Source organism: Myotis davidii, unplaced genomic scaffold (assembly GCF_000327345.1).
Source record: "Myotis davidii unplaced genomic scaffold, ASM32734v1 scaffold174, whole genome shotgun sequence".
Classification (NCBI taxonomy): Eukaryota; Metazoa; Chordata; class Mammalia; order Chiroptera; family Vespertilionidae; genus Myotis; species Myotis davidii.
Genome location: NW_006289087.1, coordinates 8002287 through 8018415, shown reverse-complemented (window position 1 = coordinate 8018415; position 16129 = coordinate 8002287). Strand labels below are relative to the sequence as shown.

Below are 16129 nucleotides of genomic sequence, written 5' to 3'. Positions count from 1 at the left end.
CAGCTGCCTCCTGCACGCCCCCTACTGGGGATGTGCCCGCAACCAAGGTACATGCCCTTGACCGGAATCGAACCTGGGACCCTTGAGTCTGCAGGCCGACACTCTATCCCAGCCGTTGGCAAACTATGGCCCGGCCCCAGCCCATTTGAAATGAATAAAACTAAAAAAAAAAAGACTGTACCCTTTTATGTAATGATGTTTACTTTGAATTTATATTAGTTCACACAAACACTCCATCCATGCTTTTGTTCCGGCCCTCCGGTCCAGTTTAAGAACCCATTGTGGCCCTCGAGTCAAAAAGTTTGCCCACCCCTACTCTATCCACTGAGCCAAACTGGTCAGGGCTAACGACAAGGTTTTCATTATGGATTTTAAACTTGAGTCCAGAACTCTTTTCATTAAATATATGGAACTAATCATAACATAAACATTTTTATTAGCTAGAATTCTAATCTACAACAATTTCAGAAAATGTCAATTTGAATTTGGACTTATGATAACCATTCATTGAAGCCAGAAAATAAGGAACAGGTTTTTCTCTAAGTAACACTGCTCGTTTAAGCTAATCAGAGCTCACACTGACTTTATTTTTTCCTCTCTAAGGATTGCTTTGGCTAATTGGGGTCTTTTATGGTATCATACTACAAATTTAGGATGTTTTGTCCTATTTTGTTCTAAAGATAACTTTGGTATTTTGATAGGGATTGCCTGGAGTCTGTAGATTGCTTTAGGCAATATGCACATTTTATTTTATGGTATTTTTTTATTGCTTAAAGTATTACGAAGAGTATTACATATGTCTCCTTCCCCCCTCCCCCCCATCCCTTGACCTTCCCCCGGCCTCCCCTACGTCCCAGTGTCTTGTGTCCATTGGTTATGCTTATATGCATGCATACAAGTCCTTCGGTTGATCTCTTACCACCCTCCCCAACCCTTGCTGGCCTTCCTGCTGTAGTTTGACAGTCTGTTTGATGTTTCTCTGCCTCTGTATCTATTTTTGCTCATCAGTTTATAATGTTCTTTATTATCCATAAATGAATGAGATCATGTGGTATTTTTCCTTCTCTGACTGGCTTATTTCACTTAGCATAATGCTCTCCAGTTCCATCCATGCTGTTGCAAATGGTAAGAGTTCCTTCTTTTTTACAGCAGCGTAGTATTCCATCGTGTAGATATACCACAGTTTTCTAATCCACTCATCAATACGCACATTTTAATAATGTGAATTGTTCCAACCCATGCACACAAATGTCTTATAGTTTTCAGTGTGTAGGCCTTTCCTGCCTTTCCTCTCCTTCGTAAGTTTATTTCTAGGCATTTTGTTCTTTTCATTGTGATCATACAATGGGATTGCTTTTTTTATTTTTTCTTTCAGATAGTTCATCGTTAGAATTTAGAAACACAACAAACAATTTCTGTATATTGATTTTGTATCCTGTAACTTCATTATATTCATTTATCATTATTTTTTTTGTGTGTTTTGGTGTTCTTTTTTTGTTGTTGTTGTTGTTTTTTTTTGCTGGAGTCTTTAGGTTCTTCTCTATATAACTAATATATGACGTATGTGCAAACACTGACAGTTTTACTTCACTTAGTTAATGTGGTGTTTCACATGGATTGATTCTCTCATGTTGAGCCATCCTTGCATGCCTGGGATGAATCCCACTGGATTGTGGTGTAAGATCCTAACAATGTGCTGCTGTATTTGATTTGCTAACATTTTTTTTTTTGAGGATTTTTACATCTAGGTTCATCAGCGATATCAGCCTGTCATTTTATTTGTTGATGTTATCCTTACCTGGGTTTGGTACCAGGGTCAGATTGGCCGCGCACAATGAGTTAAGAAGCATGAACTTTCTGGAAGAGTTGGAAAGGGGCAGGTATTAAATCTGCTTGGAATGTTTGGTAGAATTTACCAGGAAAGCCATCTGGTCCTAGTGTTTTGTCTTTTGGGGAGGTTTTGATTACTGTTTTAATTTCTTTACTATTAGTCCATTCAGGTTTCCTAATTCTTCATGATTTAATCGAAGAAAGTTTTATTATTCTAAAATTTTGTCCACTCCTAGGTTGTCTGATTTGGTGGCATGTAGCCATTCATAATGGCTTTTATAATCCTCTGTATTTCTGTGGTAACAGTTGTAAATTCTTTTATTTATTTTAAACTCGCTAATATACTTTGAAGCCTCTCTTACCTAAATTTATTCTCTTAAGAGGACAATTCATCATCATAATTTTAAGACATCTTAATATGTGACAATTTGTCTCAATAAATGTCATGACATTTCTATTAATACATATATATTTGTGTTTTTAGAATTTTATGTATGTATATGTAGCATTATTTAGGCAATTAAAAACAAGTAGGCCTTATATATCATGGTGACTATAGTTAATAATACTATATTGTATATTTGAAAGTTGCTAAGAGAATAGATCTTCAAAGTCCTCATCATAAGAAAAACATTTTTTATAACTATTTGTGGTAATGGATGTTAAGGAGACTTGATGTTAACTAGACTTATTGTGGTGATCATTTTACAACATATACAAATATTGAATCATTTACTAATGTTATGTGTAAATTATACCGTAATAAAAGAAGGCCCAATTGGCATGGCTCAGTAGTTGAGCATTGACCTATGAACCAGGAGGTCACGGTTTGATTCTCGGTCAGGGCTTGCAAGCTTGCCCGGGTGCAGGCTTGATTCCCTGTGTGGGGCGTTCAGGAGGCAGCCAATCAATGATTCTCTCTCATCATTGATGTTTCTATCTCTCTCTCCCTCTCCCTTGCTCTCTGAAACCAATAAAAAATATATTTTAAAAAAAGAAACATCAATGATGAGAGAGAATCATTTTGGTTGCCTCCTGCATGCCCCCACTGGGGATCGAGCCCACAACCCTGGCATGTGCCCTGACTGGGAATCAAACCATGGCCTCCTGGTTCATAGGTCGATACTCAACCACTGAGCCATGCTGGCCGGGCTCTGTGACTTCTTACTGACTTCGGATTCTTGTGTCTCTTCCTGTGGTCTCCCTGGGCGTGGGCTTACCTCTCTGAGCTATCCATCTTGCTTAATTCTTTGAAATAAGTCTACAAAAAAACCTACTTATTGAAAGTACTTATTATACATTCGAACACAGATGAGCAAGGGATCTCGTTTCCTTAGGCCTGGAAAAGAATTCCAAACCAATGGCCTTCTTCCCAAGGCTGTTTTGTGTGCCACCTTTAGTTATTTGTTTATTTATTTCAGTCAGTTAAGCATGATTGTGTTTAGGTTATGTACTTCGACTGTAGTTGAATATCCTTTTCCTCTCATATTCAAAACCTTGAATTCACAGCACGAAAATCCAGCCCTAGCTGGTTTGGCTCAGTGGATAGAGCACTGACTGAAGGGTCCCAGGTTTGATTCCAGTCAAGGGCATGCACCTTGGTTGCAGGCTCGATCCCTGGCCCTGGTCAGGATGCATGCGGGAGGCAACCCATCCAGGTATCTCTCTCTCATCGATGTTTCTCTCTGTCTCTCCCCCTCCCTTCCACTCCCTAAAAATCAATGGAAAACTATCCTTGGGTGAGGATTAAAAACAACAACAGCCCTAACCGGTTTGGCTCAGTGGATAGAGCATCAGCCTGCAGACTGAAGGGTCCCAGGTTCGATTCCGGTCAAGGGCATGTACCTTGGTTACGGGCACATCCCCAGTAAGGGGTGTGCAGGAGGCAGCTGATCGATGTTTCTCTCTTATTGACGTTTCTAACTCTCTATCCCTCTCCCTTCCTCTCTGTAAAAAATAAATAAAATATATTTTAAAAACAACAACAACAGACAGAGCATGGAAGTCCATACCTTACGGAGCCATCGACAGAGGCTGTCAGCACCAGTTGTTTGTCTTCTACGTAGATCGCTTGAACAATTTCTAAAGAATGAGCACGCCAGGCAAGCAGCTGCTTGAATTTCTAGACGGCAACGATAAAGCACACGTACCTTGGAATAAGTATGTGCTGATTAAAGTTCAAGCTTGAGCAAACTATTAATCATTAAAGAGCCCGGCTTAGGAGCTCTTAAAATATATTAACATAAATATTATATTAATTATATACTAATATAATATTAATATAAATATAAAAATGTATTAATGGTGCGGGCATGTGTGGAAGATGATGGTGCCCCTGCCCCAACGAGCTCTTCTTTTGCTTGGTAAGGTCTCAAAAATTCCATTTTTAGCCTGGCTGGTGTGGCTCAGTGGTTAAGTATCGACTTATTTACCAGGAGGTTTGATTCCTGGTCAGGGCACATGCCCAGGCTGTGGGCTTGATTCCCATTGCGGGGCGTGCAGGAGGCAGCCATTTGTTGTCTCTCTCTCATTGATGTTTCTACTCTCCTCTCCCTCTTTTTCTCTCTCTCTCTCACTTCCTCTTGGAAATAAAAAAATATATATTTTTTTAAATTCAAGTTTTAGATGTTTGATAATCTATACAGATCCCTGGAACAGAAAGTACCTTATGTCTTTAGAAATTTATCATTTAATTGAGATTAGCAATTCATTTAGTTGAAAATTACTAAATGACTCGCTGGAAGAACAGAACAGCCTTAGGATAAAGGCTGTGGGGGAACTCGGGGAGAACGTACTCAGGAGCAGGAGCAAGCAGAGTTGGAAGGTGGAGACTAAAGGAGAGAGTGACAAAGAGACTTTTCCTATTGTAAAATTTTATCCAGGTATATTTAGTTATTTTTGTTGGTGGTATGTGTGTGGGGCGTGGGGGTCTGTATATAATAACTCTAAAACACAAGGAATTAACAAAAGAAACAGGCCCAGCTCATTCTCTTTCAAAGACATCCTGATGTTTGACTGGTAAGTTCCTTCCGGACGTGGCTTATTCTCAACTCTAGGAGCTCCTACTCAGGCCACAGAAGACATTGCTTACTTGTTGAACTGGAGTGTCAATTGCAGACCGCTCTGCAGTCACATGCCCATAGAGCAGCGGTTCTCAACCTGTGGGTCGCGACCCCTTTGGGGGTTAAACGACCCTTTCACAGGGGTCGCCTAAGACCATTGGAAAACACATATATAATTACATATTGTTTTTGTGATTAATCACTATGCTTTAATCATGTTCAATCTGTAACAATGAAAATACATCCTGCATAGCAGATATTTACATTATGATTCATAACAGTAGCAAAATTAGTTATGAAGTAGCAACTAAAATAATTTTATGGCTGGGGGTCACCACAACATGAAGACCTGTATTAAAGGGTCACAGCATTAGGAAGGTTGAGAACCACTGCCATAGAGTGTCTATGAAGATATAAAAGATATAAAAACTGCCTGTGGAGGGCTAAATGATGGATAAGCTCTTTTAAGCTCTGGGTTTCTTCATAGATTCTCACAAATAAGTGAAAACATGAAGTAGAGCCCTAGCTGGTTTGGCACAGTGCATAGAGCGTCGGCCTGCGGGCTGAAGGGTCTAGGTTTGATTCTGGTCAAGAGCACATGCCCAGGATGAGGGCTCAGACCGTGCAGGAGGTAGCCAATCAATGATTCTCTCTCATCATTGATGTTTCTATCTCTCTCTCCCTCGTCCTTCCTCTCTGAAATCAATAAAAATGTATTTAAAAAACAAAATAAAAAAAAACACACCATGAAGTAGGTGGAAAATGACCCGCTCACTCACTCACTCACCCACTCCTTTCCCCAATAGACCAGTGTTACTTGTCATGTGGCTTAAGCTTCCTAGTAGTCTACATGACAGGAGAGTAGGGAGTCTTGGCTTGGAGATCTTTCATGATGTCTACCACAGAGACATCCATATGCGCCGATTCACAAGTTAGACGAAGACTAAAGTCTTACCTTTTCATCATGAGGCGGATCCAGGAAGGAGCTAACACTGCAAAGGATCACGTGTCCTTCTGTATAAAATGTAAACATCGCACTATGTAATTGAGTATTCTGTTGTCCAAGTCCATGCTACCTACACTGCCATGGCATTTACAACAGCAAATAAAGTAGAATCTGAGGAAGCAGCAGTGAAAGAAGAAATTTCGTATCAACTTTTATATGTGGCAATTCTTTTCTGTTTCTGGCTTAATAAGTCAAAATGAGGTTGCCTTATACATTCAAAGTCAAAGCTCTTCTAGACATCAAGGTAGATGAAAGAGAGGTGAGTATACAAGGACCAAATGAAGCCCAAATGGTTATGACGATAATTGTCCTACAATCCAAATGATAGTTGTAACAACTAGATTTAAAAAAAGCAACTGCCGAAACCGGTTTGGCTCAGTGGATAGAGCATCGGCTTGCGGACTGAGGGGTCCCAGGTTCGATTCCGGTCAAGGGCATGTACATGGGTTGCGGGCACATCCCTAGTGGGGAGTGTGCAGGAGGCAGCTGATCGATGTTTCTCTATCATTGACGTTTCTAACTCTCTATCTCTCTCCCTTCCTCTCTGTAAAAAATCAATAAAATATATAAAAAAAATAAAAATAAAAAAGCAACAATGACTACACCGAGGCACATCATATTCAAACTGCAGACACTCAAACATAAAGAAAAAAGCTTGAGAAGCCACAGGGAAAAATTTCACCTTATTTATAGAGAAGTAAAGATAAGAATTGCATCTGACACCTGGAAATCATGTAAGCAAGAAGAGAATGGAGTGAAATATTTAAATGTTGAGGAAAAACCCCCACCAACCTAGAATTCTGTGTCCTTAGAAATTATTCTTCAAAACTGAAGGAGAGCCCGGCCGGTGTGGCTCAGGGGTTGAGCATGGATGGACCTGGGGAGCATTATGCTAAGTGAAATAAGCCAGTTAGAGAAGGACAAGTACCATACGGTTTCACTCATATGTGGACTCTAACTAATAAAATAAACAACCAAACAAAATGGAAATAGACACAGAGATAGAGAGCAGACTAACAACTGTCAGAGGGGAGGGGGGTTGCAAGGCTGGGTTAAAAAGGTGAAGAGATTAAGCAAGAAAGAAAAAAACTCAGATACAGATAATAGTATAGTGGTTACCACAGATAATAGTATAGTGGTTACCAGAGGGGAAGAGGGTGGGGGGAGATGGCAGAAGAGGGTGTGGGGACAGGTGGGGATAAATGGCGATGGAAGGAGACTTGGGGTGGTGAACACACAATACAACATACAGTTGATGTGTTATAGAATTGTACCTCTGAAGCCTATATAATTTATTAACCAATGCCACCCAAAGAATAAATTCAATAAAAAATAAAACAAACAGAAAAACACCAAAAAGAATATCATTACATTAAAGAATTAAGATCAGCTATATTAGTTATTAACAATAAGTATAAAATAGAATCTCCTATTGAGAACCGAGACTTCCTCTCTGTTCATGCCACTTCTCCCTTTAATAATGAAGACTTAATGCAACACAACCCTTTCAAGGTTAAAAATGAAAACTTTATATTCTCCCCAATAGGTAAGGTCAGGGTAGTCCTGTATGCATCTTAAAGATGGAAGAAATAGAATGTCTTACTGTAAGGAAATAGGAATGAGATAGGTGTTCACATCATTGACTGTTCTGTCCATTCAGCAAGCTATCCTTGGCACTCTCGACACCTCTTCTCATTTTTGAGCATCGCTCTTATTCCTTTGTATGAACGCATGCCACATATTTTCCTTTTTTATATCTTGTAGGTTAGGACAGCCAACTACATGAAGACGATGACTTACCTACGTTGCTGGTCAGCAGGATCCGGGAACAGGAATCGGTGTTCAGTGATGTCAGGGAAATGGCAGAATGTTTTGTAAAAGGCAGCATGTCTTTTAGCAGTCGTCCCTGCAGAAAGTATAACCACAAATTCCGTAAACTATTCATGTGGGAGTTGAGTTTCTCTATAGGTAGCCTACCTAAAAAATGATCTCTACCACCAAAACATGACCCTATGTGTAGTAGAAGTAATTTGAAACTACCCATAGGAAATTAAATATTCATGAAGGTGTAGACAACTATTCATGATTGGCCTCTGGACTCTGATTATTACAGAGCATTTGGGGGTTGATTTCTGTACTTCTCCTGACCCTCATCATGCTGTTCCTCAGATCTCTTTTTCAGTTACATATTATTTTATTTTATTTTTTTATTATTATTTTTAATTTTTTTTTTGCAAAGGTGGAAATTTTATTGAAGAACAAGTACAGACTCCCACATGGGGAGGGGGAACGAGTCCCCCAGTTACATATTATTTTAAACAAACATTCTTTACAGGCTTACGTGCATCTCACTTGTTTTATTTTATTATTATTATTATTTTTTAATCTTCAGCCACTATTTTTCCATTGATTTTTTTTTTTTTTTTAGAGAGAGTGGAAGAGAGAGTAAAAGACAGAGAGAAACATCCATGTGAGAGAAACACATCAATTGATGGCCTCCTGTATGTGCCCTGATCAGGGCCCCGGCTGGGGAGGGGCCTGCAACCAAGGTACGTACGTACGTGCTCTTGACTGGAATGGAACCCGGGACCCTTCAGTCCGCAGGCCAACACTCTATCCATTGAGCCACACTGGCCAGGGCTCTTCCTCATCCTTTGCTATGCCAGGTAAATAGTGGGCACATCACCTCGATAGTCCACAAGCGCAGGTGGCCGTCCTCGTGAGCGGTGACCAGGACAGGCGGCTGAGGTTCGGCCACACCGATGCTTGCAACGTGCTTTTTGTCAGCTGGCTGTTGCTCCCCCTCAATGATATCCGTTTGCTCACCTACGGGAAAATTAATGAGCTGCCACGGTGCGGGCAACACTTGGAATTCAAAGTCTTCTGGAACACAAGTAGAAAATACCCAAAACAACACATTCTTTTCCCTAGAATTTTTTTTTTAACCCAAGAGAGTTTCAATCAGGGCAGAGAACAACACGGCATTAGCAAATGGACTCCCAAATCGCTGGGAAAACCTGAGAGCTTGCTTTTGGTCCTGTTGCATAGCCTCTTCACTGTACATGACCGCTAAAACCACGTAAACGTCCAGCTCAAACCTTACACATACAGAATGGCTTATGCATCTAGTATCAGTTTCAGAGGAGATTAAGAGGCACAGTTATCTATCTATCTATCTATCTATCTATCTAGATATATTAAAAGTGTAATATGCTAATTAGACCAGACGTCCTTCTGGATGACCTTCCGGACAAAGCTGGGGCTGCGAGGGAAGCCCGCGTCCAGGGTGCCAGAGGAAAGCCGGTGCCGATAGAGAAAAAAACGCAACATTGATTTGTTGTTCCACTTATTTATCCATTCATTGGTTAATTTTTGTCATGCCCCCCACTGGGGATCAAACCCACAACCTTGGCAATATGACCTTGACCAGAATGGAACCCGGGACCCTTCAGTCCACAGGCCAACGCTCTATCCGCTGAGCCAAACCGGCTGAGGCACAAAGAAATAATTATAGAATAAGGGAGTGAGGTGACTTCATACTGACCTTTGCCCTCGCCGTCATGTATGCTCTGCTTGCTTCCCTGGATTAGGGGAGAAAAAGAAGGTGTTTCTAAGACATTGTCAGGAAATGAGATATCCTGGATCAGTAGACACTTCAGATAACTGATACATTGCTAAGCGTTAAACTTATTTTTGGATTAATTCTTTGAAATACATATTGAGAGATTTTCATGTTCCTGAATTGGGTTATCTGTGACACAACTTCCTCCTAGTGGCTCAGAGATAGCATAATAGCGAGAGTAATTAAATGCCCAATGCATGCCCATTCGTGGTGTACATTATTTTGAATTTTATTAACCACCATGCATGTGGGTGTTATTATTTCCATTTGTTCATCATTTTCACTGATGAAGAAATGGAAACTCAGAGATTAGGGCTGTCTCTAAAGCTAATCAGATAAATCAGAACACTTGGATTCAAGTTCAAGTCTATCTGACTCCTAATATTCTCATAAGTTTATTCTTTCCACCATGCTAGTGGTTTTTAATTAATTTTTGCAGTGAAAACTCCCCTTTAAACAAAATCCTAACTAGAAGTGTTACGTGTAAACATACGTAAAATTGTAACTGAAAACACAGTTTGAAAGCCAAACATTACACTGTGTTGTCTCTTCCCCCTGTGAAATGTATGGAATGCATTCAGCAAAACCGTCTAAAATTATTTTATCAATGAAAAAGTAGCATCTGTAATTTATTTTATTCATGATTATGTATTGATTATTTGAAGTAATGAAAGCCTTCAGAAATAGGGAAAAATGGATGAAATCAGTTTAGACATTGCTTTTTAGAAAAAAAAACTTTTACATACATACACACACACAGAAATTTTTTTCCCCTTTACTTCTTAAGAATATTTTTTTAGAGAGGGAGGAGGGAACAGGGAGAGAGAGAAACATAGATGTGAGAGCGCAACATTCACTGACTGCCTTCTGATCCTGAGCCTGCAACCTTTAACTGGGAATCAAACCAGCAACCTTTTGGTGGACGGGACGGCACCCAACCCACTGAGCCACCCCAGCCAGGGCCCCTTTACCTTCTATCGAAGGAAGGGCGAAAATGCAACCAACCCCGATTTTTGAACCAACACTGGGTGTAAAGGTTAAGACACACTCTCCCTATTTCTTGCTTACCTTGCTGCTCTGAGGACCCTTACTAGAGTCACACTGGGACGAAGAGCATACGGAATCCTGACTTGTCTTCCTGTAAGGAGAGAGAGGAAGCCCAAAGAGGAAACATTAAGGTTCTTTCCTACTCAACAGGTGCTCTTCTCTGCTTTGATTTCAGTTCATTCTCTGATACTTCTTTCACCCTCTGTAGACACTGAGCCGCTCACGTATAAAACAAAGCACATCCCATATCTTGTGTCACAAATGCTCATCTGCCTGGTGTTGGTGGGGGCTGTTGGGGAGCCCCAGGAATTCAGGTTCATTGCTGCCTGGTCTGGGAACGAAACAGCTGCCTGTCCCATGCCCAAGGCTAGATGCAGTCCCAGAGGTTCTGACACGGCGTCTAGTGGTGGGAGTGGGTGGGGTAGGGGTGGGGCCCTGAGTAGCCTGGCTAACTTCTACTCTACAGTTTCCGTTCTGGCCTGGTCTGCTCTGTGACGCTGCTGGAATGGGCTGAACAGTGCCTTGGGGTCTGGGGCAAGCATATCCACAGCAAGTCCTCAAGATCTTCTCAGAGTAAGGAACTCCAAGCCAACGGAATATATTCTGGCTCACCTCTGGGTGACCCAAAACTGGCATAGAAACATTTTTTTTAAAAAATATTTTTTTTATTGATTTCAGAGAGGAAGGGGGAGATAGAAACATCAATGATGAGAATCATTGATTGGCTGCTTCCTGCACGCCCCCTACTGGGGATTGAGCCGGAAACCTGGGCATGAGTCCTGACCTGGTTCATAGGTCAATGCTCAACCACTGAGCCAAACTGGTCAGGCTAGCATAGAAACTGTTGACTTCTCTTCAGAGAGGTGTTTACCAAGGCCTACGAATGGAAAACTAGAACCATAAAGCAAATATAAAGAGAAAAATACTTTCTCTTCAATATTTATTTATTTTAAAATATATTTTATTGATTTTTTACAGAGAGGAAGGGAGAGGGATAGAGAGTTAGAAACACTGATGAGAGAGAAACATCGATCAGCTGCCTCCTGCACACCCCCCACTGGGGATGTGGCCGCAACCAAGGTACATGCCCTTGACCGGAATCGAACCTGGGACCCTTCAGTCCACAGGCCGATGCTCTATCCACTGAGCCAAACTGGTTAGGGCCTCTCTTCAATATTTAAATAATGATCTCTCGCTCTCTCCGAAATGGATGATGATTGCTCGGTTTTATTGGAGGCCATATGAGACCCGCTGCCATTTGATCTGTCTGCGTCACATCCGTGCTCCCAGAGTTTGATTTTGGCTACAAGTGTGGTCAAGTGAGCATGTCCCCTCTTTGCTACTGTTGTAAAGGGTGCCGTGGGTCTGACCGAGTGAAGGAAATGACATTCCCACACAGCAAACTGGATCCCCGGGGACCATCCGCTACAAAACCCAGTGACGGGGGAAGAAAGCTGAAGCCAGGCAGTCTACCCACGTGTACCTTCCCTCACGTGTACCTTCCTTAAGGCTGGGATGGGGAGAACCCTTTTGATGTCACCCGCGTAAGACTCAGACCGCATTTCTCTCTCAGTAAGTACCAAGTTACCTTGCACACTCAAGGGTACGGAAGAGGAACGTGATGTCATTAACTCTATAGCGTTTGGGATCCAAGTCAAGATTCACAGTGAAGCAATCTTCAGGTCTGTACCTGGGAAGAAACATACGTGTACATGATAAGCCTGTAAGAATTAGGTAACTTACATGCCTTACATTACAAATCCCACGCAGAGCTCACCAACTCCTAAAATGTTGATATCAACATGAATAGAAAATCTAGAGGTATATAGCATTTGAACATATCTTTTTTTAATAAGGCTCTGTGTAGCGACACAAACATTGAGTGTGTAAAAGTCCTTTAATTCAAGTGGTTGGTCTATTCTTCCTACTTGTAGGTCAGGGAGTGGGCTTCTGTAATATCCTGGAAGTTTCATAGGATTTAAAGGTTAGAATTCCAGCCCTGGCCGGTTTGGCTCAGTGGATAGAGCGTCAGCTTGCAGACTGAAGGGTCCTGGTTCATTTCCGGTCAAGGGCACGTACCTTGGTTGCCGGCACCTCCCTCGCCTGGGCCCTGGTCAGGGCACGTGCAGGAGAAAACCAATCAATGTGTTTTTCTCACATCAATATTTCTCTCTGTCTCTCCCTCTCTCTTCTACTCTCTCTAAAATAAAATAAAAAAATCAATGGAAAAATATCCTCGGGTGAGGATTAAAAAAAAAGGTTAGAATTCTACTCTTTGAACAAGTAGAGTGATAAATTTGAATAAAATATAGTTATTGCCAGCAGGGAACTTAGAACAGAGTGGAGAAGATAAGCAGGGAATTCAGTGATTATGCTGCTCTTGCTACTGGAGTCTCCCACTGACCCAGATTCCAAAGAATTGAACACCTTCCCAGGCAGTTTCCACTGGCACTTCATGTTCAGTTCCTTTTAAAAAATATATATTTTTATTGATTTCTGAAAGGAAGGGAGAGGGAGAGAGAGAAACATCAATGATGAGAGAGAATCATTGACTGGCTACCTCCTGCATGACCCCCTCCTCTGGGGATCAAGCCTGAAACCCAGGCATGTGCCCTGACCGGGAATTGAACCATGATCTCCTGGTTCATAGGTTGACGCTCAACCACTGAGTCACACTGGCCAGGCCATGCTCAGCTCTTAAAGCCACACTTAACTTTTCTTATAGCAAATGGAACTCAAAGCAAAATGTTCCTCTTCCTTTAATGCAGCGGTTCTCAACCTGTGGGTCGCGACCCCCTTGGGGGGTCAAACAACCCTTTCACAGGGGTCACCTAAGGCCATCAGAAAAGACATCTATAATTACATATTGTTTTTGTGATTCTTCACTATGCTTTAATTATGTTCAATTTGTAACAATGAAATTGGGGGTCACCACAACATGAGGAACTGTATTAAAGGGTCGCGGCATTAGGAAGGTTGAGAATCACTGCTTTAATGGAAATTGTCTCTGCTAATTGGATCTGTTGAGTGATGAAGGAAGCTCTTGAGGGGTCGGAGGAGGGTGAACCAAGCTCAAAGGAGGAGCTTGTGGGCTTGATGACTTGTTAAGCTCAAACTTTTTTTAAAAAATATATTTTATTGATTTTTTACAGAGAGGAAGGGAGAGGGAGAGGGAGTTAGAAACATCGATGAGAGAGAAACATCGATCAACCTCCTCCTGCACACCCCCTACTGGGGATGTGCTCGCAACCATGATACATGCCCTTGACCGGAATCGAACCTGGGACCCTTGAGTCCCCAGGCCGACGCTCTATCCACTGAGCCAAACCGGTCAGGGCTAAGCTCAAACTTTTTACACATTTCTGCTCTGCAGACTAGCTGAATGGTGGAATGGATTATTAATGAACAAGAACAATTTCTAGTTTGGTCCCCAAAGAGCTTTGAACAGGAAGAGAAGAGCTGTTTCTTCCTGACTGGTGAAGGGATCTTAGGCCAAGTTTGAGGTAGAGGTAGAGATGGCCTCCGCCATGAATATGGGTACCATATCTCGTGCCAGAGCCTTTAAAGCTGGGCCTAAATTACATTAGACATTGCTGTGCTAAATTATATGTTCTGCAAAAATACTCCACTGATTCTAAATCGATTATTTTTACATAATCATCTTTTCCTAAGGAGACACTGTCATTCTCTGATTAGATGTGGTGTTTGCATGCATCCCTTGGTGAAATGCCTAGCACTTCAACAAGGAGGAGCTCCACCTTCAAGCTGGACATGTTCTCAGGGCAGCTCCCCCCTCCTTGGGCTGTGGCCTCAGGACTCTGTGCCCTTTGTGTCTAGCTGATTTCCCTTGGTGGTGAGTCACCCACGATCCGACACTCACAGTGTGAGAACGGCATTAATAAAAGGGTGAGAAATTGTACAGTGCGTATGCAAATGACAAGTAGACAGTGAGAACAGCTTAGGGGTGAGGGTTGAAGAGAAGGAACAGAAGGATGACGAAATTTTAGGGGCCGGGACCGAGAGAACACGAGCTGGGGTACAGAGGGAGCGTTCTGCAGAAACATCTACTTCAACTAAAGGTTCAAAGGAGAATAAATCCAGGGCGAAACAAGAAAGATGCATGTTCTCTCAAAAGTTGGTTAAGCCCTAGCCAGTGTGGCTCAGTGGATAGAGCATTAGCCTGCGGACTGAAGGGTCCCAGGTTGATTCCAGTCAAGGGCACATGCCCAGGTTGCAGGCTCGATCCCCAGTAGGGGGCGAGCAGGAGGCAGCTGATCGATGCTATGATTCTCTCTCATCATTGACGTTTCTATCTCTCTCTTCCTCTCTGAAGTCATTTTTTTTTTAAAGTTGGTTAAAAGTAAAGACTCAGACTTAGATTGGGAAGGGGTACAGAGTCCGGGTAGACCAGTAGCATGTAATGCACTGTAAATAGAGAGGCAGAGATTTCTTTTGCATCTTCTTCTTCTTTTCCCTTGTCCTCTCCCACTCTCTTCTCCCCTCCTTTTTACCTCTTCCCTTCCCCCAAATACTCAGATAAACTTGACTTTCCTGTTATTCATTCATCAAGGTTCTTGACCACCTTGTACCTCAAAGTACATACAATATTACAGATTCCTTTAACCGAGGGTGTTCACACGTGGCCCTTGCTCTCTAGCCCAATTGCACAACTGTGGGTTGCTCATCACTTGCAATCCATCCAGAGCAAAGAACACGATTGTTCTATTGTTTCCTTTACAACCAATGGCAAGAACATTTAGAAGTGGATGGCAGGGAGAAGGTGAAGTGTTTGACCATAGCATGAAGAAAATCTAATTGGTGGAGATTTGGAATTGCAAATGCCATGGCCTTGTTAGCACCGCTCTGTAATGAATTAGACGTATTGGGGGTGGTGAATGAGAAGGAAAACCCATCCAGCATGCCTCTCACCATTTGATTTTGGTGACTTAGTAGGTGGTGTCACTGGGTATACAGGAAGAGGAGTTGTTTGGGGGAGGGGGAGGTTGGGCCAAAGTTTGGGGCATGTGGGACTTTAAGGTAATTGGGGCTCGGTTATTGCCAGATATGTATGTTTGAAGCTCTGGGGAGATTAGAGTTTAAGTTTCGTGTGTATTTTCAGTATTTGTTGAGGTTATGAATTTGGACAGGATAACGCATGCAAGCATGTACTAGAGTGAGAAGAGTAAAAGTCAAAGCACTTGAGAACACAAATACTTAAGGCTCATCTTATCTAGAGGCCCCGTGCACGAGGCACATGCACTCGTGGGGACCCTCAGTCTGCCTGCACCCTCTCGCAGTCCGGGAGCCCTCAGAGCACTGCCGCCACCACTACTGCGCTCGCCAGCTGTGAGCTCGGCTTTTGGCTGAGCAGAGCTCCCCCTGTGGGAGTGCACTGACCACCAGAGGGCAACTCCTGCATTGTGTGTCTGTCCCCTGGTGGTCAGTGCGCATCATAGCGACTGGTCATTCAGCCATTTGGTCGATTTGCATATTAGCCTTTTATTATGTAGGATTCTGGGATTTAGACACTTAGTACATAGTCTCCTCATGATTGACTCCAGG

General features: G+C 42.2%; 1 protein-coding gene across 1 annotated transcript in view; it reads right to left on the bottom strand.

The window, feature by feature from the left end:
* WDR64 (WD repeat domain 64) overlaps positions 1–16129 on the bottom strand; it is a 56474-nt gene that overhangs the window by 6836 nt on the left and 33509 nt on the right. The window contains exons 15-21 of the mRNA XM_006761342.2: positions 12156–12257; positions 10589–10658; positions 9443–9479; positions 8585–8724; positions 7699–7804; positions 5848–5906; positions 3843–3952 (exon numbers count right to left, since the gene is read on the bottom strand). Coding sequence (XP_006761405.1) covers positions 3843–3952; positions 5848–5906; positions 7699–7804; positions 8585–8724; positions 9443–9479; positions 10589–10658; positions 12156–12257 — 624 coding nt within the window. The remainder of the gene's footprint in view (positions 1–3842; positions 3953–5847; positions 5907–7698; positions 7805–8584; positions 8725–9442; positions 9480–10588; positions 10659–12155; positions 12258–16129) is intronic.